Source organism: Vulpes vulpes, chromosome 3, assembly GCF_048418805.1.
Source record: "Vulpes vulpes isolate BD-2025 chromosome 3, VulVul3, whole genome shotgun sequence".
Lineage (NCBI taxonomy): Eukaryota > Metazoa > Chordata > Mammalia > Carnivora > Canidae > Vulpes > Vulpes vulpes.
In genome coordinates this window covers 126,650,284-126,662,457 of record NC_132782.1, presented here as the reverse complement: position 1 = coordinate 126,662,457, position 12,174 = coordinate 126,650,284, and the positions used below count along the sequence as shown (strand labels likewise).

At 38.3% G+C, this 12,174-nt stretch overlaps 1 protein-coding gene across 6 annotated transcripts in view; it reads right to left on the bottom strand.

Annotated features, from left to right (window-relative positions):
- DPYD (dihydropyrimidine dehydrogenase) overlaps positions 1–10,732 on the bottom strand; it is a 793,145-nt gene extending 782,413 nt beyond the window's left edge. For 3 of the 6 annotated variants that reach the window (XR_012000747.1, XR_012000748.1, XM_072754539.1), the window contains exon 1: positions 10,491–10,732. Coding sequence is in view for 1 of the 6 variants with exons in the window: in XM_072754539.1 (XP_072610640.1) it covers positions 10,491–10,529 (39 nt within the window). In the remaining 5 variants the exon portion in view is untranslated. Of the gene's footprint in view, positions 1–6,118; positions 6,220–8,034; positions 8,133–10,490 lie in introns of all 6 variants that reach the window. The other 3 variants (XM_072754540.1, XM_072754541.1, XM_072754542.1) reach the window with 3 other exon arrangements.
- Between the last annotated feature and the right edge of the window lie 1,442 nt (positions 10,733–12,174).

Genomic DNA, 12,174 nt, shown 5'->3' with positions numbered 1-12,174 from the left:
CCTACATTTAGGTCTTTAATATATTTTGAGTTCACTTCTCTGTATGGTGATAGAAAGTGGTCCAGTTTCATTCTTTTACATGTAGAGTCCAGTTATTCCATTACTATTTATTGCAGAAACTATCTTTTCCTCATTTTGTCTTCTTGCCTCTTTACGTCACAGATTAGTTGCCCATATAAATGTTGATTTATTTCTGGGCTCTCTTTTCTGTTTCATTGATCTATGTGTATATTTTTGTGCCATTAACATACTGTTTTGATTACAATAGCTTGATATCTAGACTTGTGATACCTACAGCTTTATTTCTCTTTTTTTTCCTCAAGATTGCTTCAGGATCTTTTGTGGTTCCATATAAATTTTATGATTATTTGTTCTAGTTCTGTGACAAATATTATTGGTATCTTGATAGAGATTAAATTGAATCTCTATACCGCTTTGGGTAATTTAGACATCTTAACAATATTAATTCTTCCAATCTATGAGCATGGTCTATCTTTCCATTTACTTGTGCCATCTTCAATTTCTTTCATAAATGTCTTATGGCTTTCAGAATATACATTGTTCATCTCCTTGGTTACATTTTTTTCTAGGCATTTTATTCTTTTTTATGGGATTGTTTTCTTAATTTCTCCTTCTGCTACTTCATTATTAGTATATTGAAACATAACAGATTTCTGTGTATTAATTTTGTATTCTGCACCTTCACTGAATAAATTACTCTAAGAGCTAAGAGTTTTTCGGTGTAATCTATGGCTTTCTATATTTAATGTCATGTCATCTGTATATAATGATACTACATGACATTTTTACTTCTTACTTACCAATCTGGTGCCTTTTCTTTTTTTGGTCTTATTGCTGCATGTAGGACTTCGAGTACTATTTAAATAAAAGAGGTAAGAGGGGACCATCTTTGACTTGTTCCTCATCTTAAAGGAAAAGTTTTCATTCAGCTCTTCATCACTGACTGTGATGTTAGCTGAAGGTTTTTCATATATGGCTTTTATTATGTTGAAGTGTGTTCTCTCTAAAGTCACTTTGTTGAGGGATACTTCTACTTAGTTGTATTTCTATTTCTATTTACCTCTTTTATTTTACTCTTACACTAAAATCCTGTTATTTTGTTTAAAAGAAAAGCCAGGGACTCCTGGGTGACTCAATGGTTGAGCATCTGCCTTTGGCTCAGGATGTGATCCCCGGGGTCCTGGGATCAAATCCTGCATCAGGCTCCCTGTTGGAGAGGGAGCCTCTGCCTGTGTCTCTGCCTCTCTCTCATGAATAAATAATTGAAATCTTTAAAAAAAAAAAAAAAAAAAAAAGAAAGCGAACCTATTTTAAAATATGGAAAAAATGTTCAAATTAACCAATATTCAAATAAATACAAATTAAGCCAATCATCACTTTCTTCCTCTTCTTAAGTACCATAAGGAAAAGAAAAATAAATTGCACACACACATGCTTTTGTGTATGTACACATATGTACATACATGCACACATACACACACACACCAATTTATATTTCTAATATAAAGGCCTATGGTAAAAGAATGTTTTGAAAATATGGTCTGTTCAAGTGGCTTTAAGTGAGACAGGGGCACAGGTACAATATAAAAGTTTTCATTCCTGGTCACACACTAGAACATCTGCAGTTGGTGTCATACCTAATCATTCAAAATAAAAGCCTGACATTTACCCATTTAGGAAACAATCTGAAACCCAACTTAACTCTTAACTCTGTTTTCCCTGGTGGAAAAATAAGGAAACATCAGGCAGTCAAGCCATAATCTAGAATGAAGCATCAAATCAGCATTAAGCCCAAATGAAGTCACATCCACATCAAAGGAAAACTATATCCAAATGCTTGTGTGTTCTGTAACCTTGAATGTGGTGGGGAGATGAAGCAAACGAGTAATTGGTTCCAATTCCGTTTTGTCTTTTCCGTCCTTGCACCCAATAATGGACTTTTTCCTTTTAAAAAAATGCTTTTTTAAAAAGACACTTAATTTGAATCATGTAGGTAGGTGGAAAAGGCAAACTAAAACGCACTATATTTCAATGAAACCAACCCTTACAAGTATATTTAAGCAAAATGTCTTAAAAGAAAAAATACTGAAGTCTTATTATAAATAATTAAAACAAAGTAAGTATCTGATCATTAAGGAGAGGCTTGCATAAATTTTGGTATCTCCATTCCATGAAGTCTTATGGTGCTATTTAAAAGCCAGTATGAATGGGGGGAAATAGTTCTTATCAGAGAAGAAAACAAATATAAAGCTAAATATGATTAAAACTGTTTAGGAAAAAACTGCTTATGCATAGGAAAGAAAATAAATTGCTTAGCAGGGCTAATTTGGGTGGTGTGCCTACTATGTATGTTTGAGGTCTATTTTCTAACTTTTTTGGACATTTTTCTGGAATGCTCATGAAAAATACTCTTAAAAATTAAATCATAGGAATAAAAAACATTAATAAAAGTTACACCCTCCTCCCAAGATCCTTTTTGCTTCTTGCTGTGAAAGCTGTCGTGCTTTATTTAACCCTAAGGATCTATGAGGAGAACTGAGTGTCTTTCTTTGGAGTATACGGATTTCAAGCATTCTACTCCAGTACTCCCCAATATTTATGTAAGAATATCTGAAAGAAAGTCTCCAAAGCTTTGAAGTCACTGTGGTACAAGAAGTCAGAGAAAGGTAATGTGAATTCCCTATGGGCTAGAAACCCAAGAATTTAATACTCTGGTTTCCACTGACAGTTACCAATCAACAAACACTGGAGAAACTAAGAGACTCCCAACTCCTTTTTAGAATCTCTGACCATTGTTTCTAGTTAAAGACAACATTATCTAAGAGACACAAAATATAAATTTATGAATTCCAGATCACCTCACAGAACTCTATCCATATATAGAAGGATTAGAAAGACTTAACTGAAAAAGAAAAGGAAGAAGGCACGCATAAAGAAAGTTTAAAAATCAGGTAAGTATGCCAATTCCATATAGTAGATACAAACGGTATACTTAATCCTATCTAGCATGTAAAATAGAGTAGCTATGACAACACCATGCCTGCATTTCCTTAATATGATTACTCAGCAGGTCACATTTCCAAACAATTTCACCATTGCCATATTTTATTACAAATCATCCTTAAAAGACCGATCAATAGCAAATTCACTGAGAAGTCAGCAAACTCTTCACAGTGGTTGAATGATTTCCACAAGGTCAGAGAGCAAGAGACGCAACACGTAGAGCAAACATATTCCCTAGCCTGTCCCCTATCCTAGAATACTTGTATTAATTAACATAGAGTAAATACATGTTCTCTACTATTGCTTTGCTGGAGATTTTCAAATGGCTTTTACGTTAGATATACTAACATTTTTAAAGTTTTAACATGCTGCTAAAGTCAATTTTTAGAATCATTCAAAGGCTTTCACAAAGATAAAAGATCTAGTTAGGCGAGTCAATTGTGGGTAGGTAAAACAGGTAGAAAATTAGGAGATGAAGTTTGGAGAGAAAAGTATAAGGGGAGGAGGGGAGGATCAGCAGAGAGTGGTGGCTAATAAAATATGGGAGGAGGGAAAGTGCAGTCAGGTCTCCATCCATGAGCACCATCTGTATAAATCAGGCTTGGAGTTGACATGTAATTTTGTGTGGGTCCCCTGAGAAGTGGCCCTCAGGGCTTCATTATTGATGAAGAGATTTTTCTTCAAAGTGGCCCAGTCAGCAATGCCTCAAGGGGACATTCATAAGCACTCATAATATCAATTTCCAAACACCTGGGAGGTAGGGACACAGATTGTCTCTTTAATTATTATGATAGAGGTAGAGGATACCAAGAATGCTATTACACAAGCAAGCTGAAATTCTCAAAAAAATAAAATTATCACAACCTGGTATGAAAATATTTAATATTTGAGTCATCTTTCAGAAAAAAAAAAACACAGTTTACATTTTCCTGGTGCAAAATAGGTTGATCTTTCCTTCCTAAGAACTGAAAAAGTTTTCATGAATATACAGTGTATACAGGGCTGTTTAGAAGTCTAGGAATAAAAAACTGTCTTTGAAGCTAATGTACCTCCTTAGAGAAATTAGAAGCTTAATCCAGTTTGTACATAGATACAAAAAAGCTGGGCTTTTTTAAAAATAATTGTGTAGAAGTTTCTTTTTAGAAAAGGGTAATACTAAACCCTTCTAAATACAGTTGAGAATGCCAAGAAATAATTTTCACCAACGCACTGTCCTGATATAGTCGCAAAAAACACTCAGAAAAACATTAAAAAATTATTCCATATGTACACTGCAGTTAAATACTAAGGATCAAGGGGGGTCAGCCCTAGATTTGAATGTTATTCCTTAGTGTATCAGATGTGGATAATCCTATATAGAGAAATACCTATGCCACAAACTTCCTTTGAATCTCCTTCAGTTTACACTAGAGGGCCAGCAATATAGAGGGCATTACACATATTTTTTAAATAAATTTTTTTAGAAAACGAAAGGGCTCTTTGTAATTTAGTCTGAATTTCAGAAACTACCCCTTCTCATTGATATTGACAAATAAAATTCAAGAAGTTTCTTATAAAACATATCTGCAACATTTCTAAAGCTTTTTTCCTAATTCTTTTAACTTCATTAACTCCTCCCTACCTCACATATTTTAACAGACTTTGATACCACTAGTTAATTTCTGGAGTTGATCAAATTCCAGCCAAATGACATTTACATACTACACATGATATATGCAGTAGTGATATTTAAAAAGAAGTACTACCATTTAAAAAACATATATTTTATGTGACAGACGCTGTTTGAAGCACTATATGTATATGACACCAATTAATCATTATAGCTATTGCATGAAATAATTAGGATTAAATCCAATTGACAGAGAAAGAAATAATAGTCCAGGAAGGAACTTGACCACAATAACAAAAATATAAAAAGGAATAAGCCGGGAATAGAACCCAGGTCTGTTTTAACAGGATGCTTTCTTTTTTAACCTAATGAACTGAAAACTTGATTTTGTGAAATACAAAATAAATAACTATATAAAATTACTGAATTCCTAGTATCAATAAAAAGATATCTGTGGTGAACATTCTAAAAGAAAAATTATACATTGAGTTCACATCTAGCATAACATTTTAATTACAAGCAATGGAAGAAGTAATAATTATAAACCACAGGAAATATATAATCCTATTAAGAGTTATCTCAGTAGTATAATTGGCTCCAGGATACCAGTGAACATTCACACTATTGATGTTTGAGGCCAAAAAAAATACCTTCTGTTTTGATATAGAGGATTAAGAGCAAATGAAATCCAGAAGGTAATCATGTCACATTTGAAAATCAAAATTCTCTCTATAAATTTATAATCTTAGAATGTCTTATTAAATATTTTTGAATTAAGGTAGGGCAGAAGGGAAATTTTTCTTACAGTTTTAAGGACTGAAGGTTTCTACCACGTATTTGTCATTATAGCTATATAGCTAAGATGCAGAAAAATAAATTGGCCAATCTTGCTTTTCAATATTCTCTTTAGGCACATTGAAGCCTGAACTGTATCAGTATCATATTTTCTTTGCCATATTATTTTATTACTTATTTTTTTCAGTCTTTATTTTTAGTGTTTTTCATTTTATAACTTAAGTTTGTGCTAATTAAAAATTCTCCCACAGTGACCAGATAGATTTACTGTACTGGAAAGTCTATTTTTCAGCTCTTGCATTGTTCCATTTGGTAAAATGCTGTATCCAAATTGTTAAGTAAAGAGATTACTTAAAAATTATCCAATTATCTCAGTATTTTGGCCCTAGATGTTTTTCACATTCTTATCAATTACTCCAAATATTTAGCTTTCCAAAACTGAACTTTTCTTCCAGAACTCAAGAAAGAAGGCTACTAAATTCCAGCACATTTTTACAATTAGGCAATCAAAACAAACTATCTGCTATGGTTAAGATTAAGATACCAATGTAAAAATTTCCCTAGTGATAGATTCATCATTAGTCATTAATCTCATAGTGTGTAATGAAACTACTAAAACTGGTCACTGAATCCATGTACAGAAAATAGGTTTTTTTTAATGTATTAAAATACACATATGACCAAACTTACCTATAGAAATGTACCACAAAGCAACAAGGAGCTATCACTTGGAATGAAGTAACTTTCCCAAATCACATTATCAGAAACATTTTTACTGCCCAGTCAAATTCCTTAGAAAGGAGAAATACTTTCAATTAAGTATGGTCCACAGAACAGAGGACAAGCATATTTTTAACAACTCAAACTCATAAAACAAGTTTAAAGTTAATTTTTTTTTAAGAAAATGAAAAAGCCTCAGCAAGTCAAGATAGCATTTCCATAGATTGGTGATGCCCAATCAATTAAAGAGACAAGAAAAAACTGTTACATATACACTGAATAAAAGTTTAAATAAATAACCCATAACTTCTGCATAGTTAAATATTCTTGCCTTTAGAACCATGACCCTCCCCTCTCCCCGGGGACAGAAGCAGTTATGCTAAAGGATATTCCAAAATATCTTCTTCCATCTATACCAAATAACTCATAACCCAAGCCTTTCCCTTTTTTTCAAAGTGCTCCTTAAAATGAAATTTCCCAAATTGTTTCCTTTATACTCCCATTTTCCAAATCTACCATTTTATTAGCTTATTTCTTAATTAATAAAGAGAAAATTCTCAATTATCTTCTCAAATGAATGGAAGTCAGAGTATAAGTAATTCAGAAACTCTTTCTATTTGACTTGAAATGCACTATGATTTTGTAGACAATGGACTGAAATCCCTTTCTGATTCAGGGTAAATGTGAAATGAGTTTATACCTTTTAATACTCATAGACTGATAATTCAAGGAATAGACTTTGACTTGTGATAGTGAAAGCATTAGAGCGGTAGGTAGCAATTTAGTCTGGTTGTAAATATTTATCAAAATTATTATTATTCAAAAAGTTAAAAGCTCCCTGCAGCTACATACATTTTCCTTTAACTATACTTTTATTGTCTACTCTCAATAATCCATGTCAGTGGAGAGAAACAAGGCATTAAACACAAGTATGCTCTTCCAAAATCATTCGTACTTGCTTTTAAATGTGCAGATATTGACATTATACTGGTTATCAATTTAAACTAAATCAAGTACTGTGAAGGTACTGCTGAAGTCAGGAAAAATGATCAATATTGGGTATTAACCTTCTCTGAAACCTTCCCAGGGGAATTTGTATTCAAAAGTCATCCTAGACAAAATTTAGCTTCAGAAACTAATTCCATGAAGTAAATGACTTTTAAAAGTACTTAGCTACCATTAATGCCATTAATGAACTTTAGAATGCTAATTATTTCATCAGCAGTGATTTTCCTAAGATATTTGCTCATATTCTTATTTTTTAACATTTGTCCTTTTTCCTAACATGATGTCAACTTGTGACATTTGTTTATTATATTTTCTATTATGATTTTCGACAGATTTGCAAATATGACTCAGAGAAGCTAAGTAATTTGCCTAGAGTCACACAGCTGAAAAGAGCTAAATTAGACCTCAACCCCAGACAATTGTTGCTCTAGATCCCACATTCTGAACCACAGTAATGTGTCAGGTTACAAAACGAAAAAAAAAAAAAAAAAACCACCACAAAAGCAAATACAAATTCAACATCTTCATTTTTTTTTTTAAGATTTTTATTTACTCATTTGAGAGAAAGAGCATGCACACAACCCATGCATGCAAGAGAGCACAGGAGGGGGGTCAGAGGGAGTGGGAGAAGCAGACTCCCCACCAAGCAGGGTTCCCTGCTCCAGCCAAGATGCAGAGCTAGCTCCCAGGACCAGGGGATCAGGATCAGGACCTAAGCTGAAGACACTTAACTAAGACACCCAGGCACCCCCCCAAAACTTCACTTCTCACACAGCTTCTACAATTACTACAATGAAAACAATTTTTGAGTATATGAGCAAGGTTCTATCGCCTAATATATATATCACTTACAAATGCATCATTGTTGTTATGCCTACCTTTCAGCCAGGAGTATTCCAGTTTTGGGGTTTGGTGACATTCTGATTGTCTTTCATGCTCCCAATCCTTCAAACTCTGATGTGATATTTAATGGAGGCTAGAAATTATGGAGTGAACACACAAAGCAACTTTGTATACCTCAGTAACTTTTTTCCTCAAACACAAGGATATTTCTTGGCTGCTTCACTGAAACCTAAGGTTTTGTTGGGTAGCTTACGGGAAAATTAAATCACTATTATAGTAGCTTGTCACCATCACCTTCTGTTCTTTTCACATTTATCAAGTGAATATGTACTTTGTTTCATACTGATTTTTTTTTTTTTGAGATTACTCCATATACTTGAGACTAAAGCAATGGTCACAGTCATGTCAGATCAATCTCCAGACAATGGTCTTACTGAATTCATTCAAGGAAGGAAAATCCAATGTATGCATTCAAATTTGATAGAAAACTGAGCTTTCATAATTCATTCTGATTTTTTCAAACAAAAATGAACTTTGGTGAATCAATAGGATCAACTAAGACATCTATGCTTGAATGTGTTTCTTTAGGCTTAATGTATTTTTCCTCACTGCATTATATTTTAATGATTAATTTCACGCTCTCTCATGGCACTCTAGCTCATGAATCACGGGTATTACTTTGAGAGAAAAGGAAGGTACTATGTATAATGAAAGCTATTACTGATTAAAATGTGTTGCATATACAAACTACATAAAAGCTGAAAACTTTAAATACCACCATTCTAGATTATAAATAATATCATACAGATGAACCCTATAGATTAAGGTTAGATTGAGGTGAGTGTGAGGGTGTGGATTTCTCAAATGGTCTTGGTTCAAACAACATACAAAATGAAGCCAGTCATTTAATGTTTCACTGGCATCTTTTCCTTAGTGTTAATGTGGTTAAGAAATGATTTCAAAGACAATTGCAAGAGAAATACAGAGAAAGGAATCAGCTAAGCAAATAACACCCAAGCCGAAAGCCAAAAGCCAAAAACCAAAAGCCACCTGCCCACTAACACTCTATTCTCTAAAATCAGCACTGTCTGAATGCTATCAAAACTTTGCTGTTATTCTTAGTTTAAAAAAAAAAAAAGAGAGAGAGAGAGAGAAAAGAAAAAGGAAAGAAAGAAAGGATTTGGTTAAGTCAAAGCAACAAGGACCAAAAAGAGCGATGACATAAATTATCTTTTACCCTGTGCACACATGAATAAATATTTGGTTAAATATATATTATACATCAATATTTTTGAAATAGTAAACTATCCACAAGAGAAGCCACAAGTAAATTAACCAGATAGGTCACTACAATATAATTTGACTCTTGTTAACTAACATGGATTTTTTCCAAACCAAAGCATGGAGTAAGGAGAAAAAACACTACTATCATCTCCCAAAGAGAACACAAAGTTACTTCAAATCAGTGACAGACGAAAATGTGGCAAAAGTAGCTATTGTGCAAACAGGTGGTTTTTAACTTTTACTTAAGCCACTGGAAAAAAAAAAAAAAAACTGAGAAAAGAAAAATCGTGCCCCATATAGAAAAAGAAGATATACACATACACAGATGTTATCAGAGAGGAAGACTCAAGAAAAGCCTTAAAACACAACAACAACAAAGTAAAAAAAAAAAAAAAAAAAAAAAAAGCAGTTTATCTCAGCTCACAAATCCTGAAAGTGGGTTAGGATGTCTAAAAAAATCACTGTAATTAAATCCTTATTTCATACATAAAAGTCTTCGGGAGAATTGAAAGGAAACGATCCTGCTATTTCAGGTTAGGGACCTTATTCACTGGAAGAAAGATGACATTTTCACAGAAGCAGCAAGAGAGGGGATCAAAAACTATTAAGAGGAGAGAAAAATACAGCTTGCTTGTGGTTTTGTTGTTTTTTTCCCTCTGACAGCACTGCATTCTTCATGTTCCCCATACTTTGTTCCCTTCCTCCCCACGTTAAATTAATCCCATAAGCAATACTACGGCTGGCGGGGGCTGGCGGGGGCTGGCGGGGGCTGCTCTAGATCCCCGTGACTCCTACGCTCGACCTTCGCGACCACTCACCTAGCGCAGGTGCAGGGGGAGGCAGCAGGCAGGTGCCCCGCCGCGCGTGCAGGGGGAGGCGGGGGGGGGGAGGGAAGTGTCGGGGCAGCCCGGGGGGGCAGCGGGGGCTCCCCTCCCTGCAGACCCCGCCTCACTGCAACCCGCGCCGCTCCGGGCAGGACGGGGCGGGCGTCCCTAGCCCCCTCCCCAGTAAACAGGTCCGGCGGCGAGGCCCCCCTGCAGCCGCGGGACCCCCTTCCCCGCCCCGCCGCCCCCGAGGGCTGCAGCTCGGCTCCTCCGCCCGCCGACCCCCCGCGGACGCAAACTTTCCCGCGTCCCGCCCCGGCTCCCGAGCGCCCCGGGCGGCCTCCCCCCCGCGCCCAGCCCGGCGGCCCGGCGCGCCGCGGTACCTCGATGTCCGCCGCGTCCTTGCTGAGCACCGGGGCCATGGCCGCGCTCGAGTCCCGGCGCCCGCCCCTCCTCGCGGCTGCGGGCTCCAGGCGGGGAGCGCAGTGACGGCCGCCCCGGCGGCGGGTGAAGAGGAAGCGGAGGGTCGGCGGCGGGGGGCGGGGCGCCGGGAGGCCACGCCCCCGGGGGCGGGGCTGCGGGCTCGGCCCCGCGCCGCCCTGCGCACCCGCGGCCCGCGAGCGGAGCCCCCTCCCCGCCCCCCGCCCCCTCCCCCACGCCGGCGCCGCGGGGAGGAAGCGCCCGGGGCTGCCCGAGCTCCGGGGCGGTCGGGGCCTGAGCGTGCGAGGCGGGGCCCGGCGGAGAGGCCCCCGGGACGTAAAGGTAGAGGCGGTTGGCGCTCTAAGCGGCGAATCGCTCCTTTTCTTTCCTTCCGCACGAACCCCGCGAGGTGCGGGAACCTCGGTGCACGGGCCGCTCGCTGCGTCTTCAGGACTCCCGGGGAGGGGGCCGGGGGGCGGGGAGCAAACGTTCCTTTCCTGCAGCGCCCGGGCGGGAGGCGGCGAGGGCGCGGGTCTAACCCGAGCAGCCTAACCCGGGGCAGAGCGGGGGCAGGGCGGTGGGGCCCAGGGACCGAGGCCCGCAACACTGCTACGGCCAGAAGTGGCGAGTGGTGTCCGTGGTACAACAGTCAAGGTTGTATTTCTGCAGGGCAGTCCGTTCTAAGGGCCGTTTAAATATCTATGTGTGTGTAATTCTAACATGTGGAGCTCTTTCGAGGAGTGCCTTATGTTTCGTTACAGAGCTTGCTGTGGACAGGGGAGTGATTCTCACTTAGTGACGGTCTCGACCCAGAGAACATTCATCCTTGACTCCATCGGACTCCAGACCTTGCCCCGTCCCCGCTTCGCTCAGAGCGCTACCTGCTTCCTTCCAGTGAGGCTTTCATCAGGCTTCTTAATCCTCTTGGCTAAGTTGTGAGCAGCCTGGGTTCAGATATTTCCTCCATATCCTTATTCTTTCATTAGTGCATTCGTCATTCCGCTCAACATACACTTACTGAACATTTTCAATGTACCCAACAATGTGTTAGGTACTGTGTTAGGTACCCAACAATACTGTCAGGTAGTAGTGTTTTTTTTCTCCTTACTCCATACTTTGGTTGGGGAAAAATCCATGTTAGTAACAAGAGTCAAATTATATTGAAGTGACCTATCTGGTTAATTTACTTGTGGTTTCTCTTGTGGAGGGTTTACTGTTTCAAAAATAATCCACCTTCAGGCGAGATACCTCACTCTCACGGAGATCAAACTCTGAGGAAGCAAGTAAGCAAAATAGTAAAGTACAGTGATGCCTGCTTGGAATATAAAAGAGAAATGGGACCGAATAACTGGGGTGCTCACCACCATGAGTGGTTTGGGAAGACTTTAAACAAACCACTAGGTTACCTTCCTGAACCTGGAATTATTATTAGATATAGAATGGGAACATTTTCTTGAATCAAAGACTATGGTTAAGAAAAACTATAGAACCCTTAAAATCATGTGTTCTCCCACATTTTATCCATCCCCAAGCTCTCAGGATTCAGCCTCTTACAGAGATCTTGGAATATTCATCATTTCTCCACCTTCACTGCATCCGCCAAGGTCCAAGATACCGGTATTCCAGTTCTACTCTTACCCCTCTCTA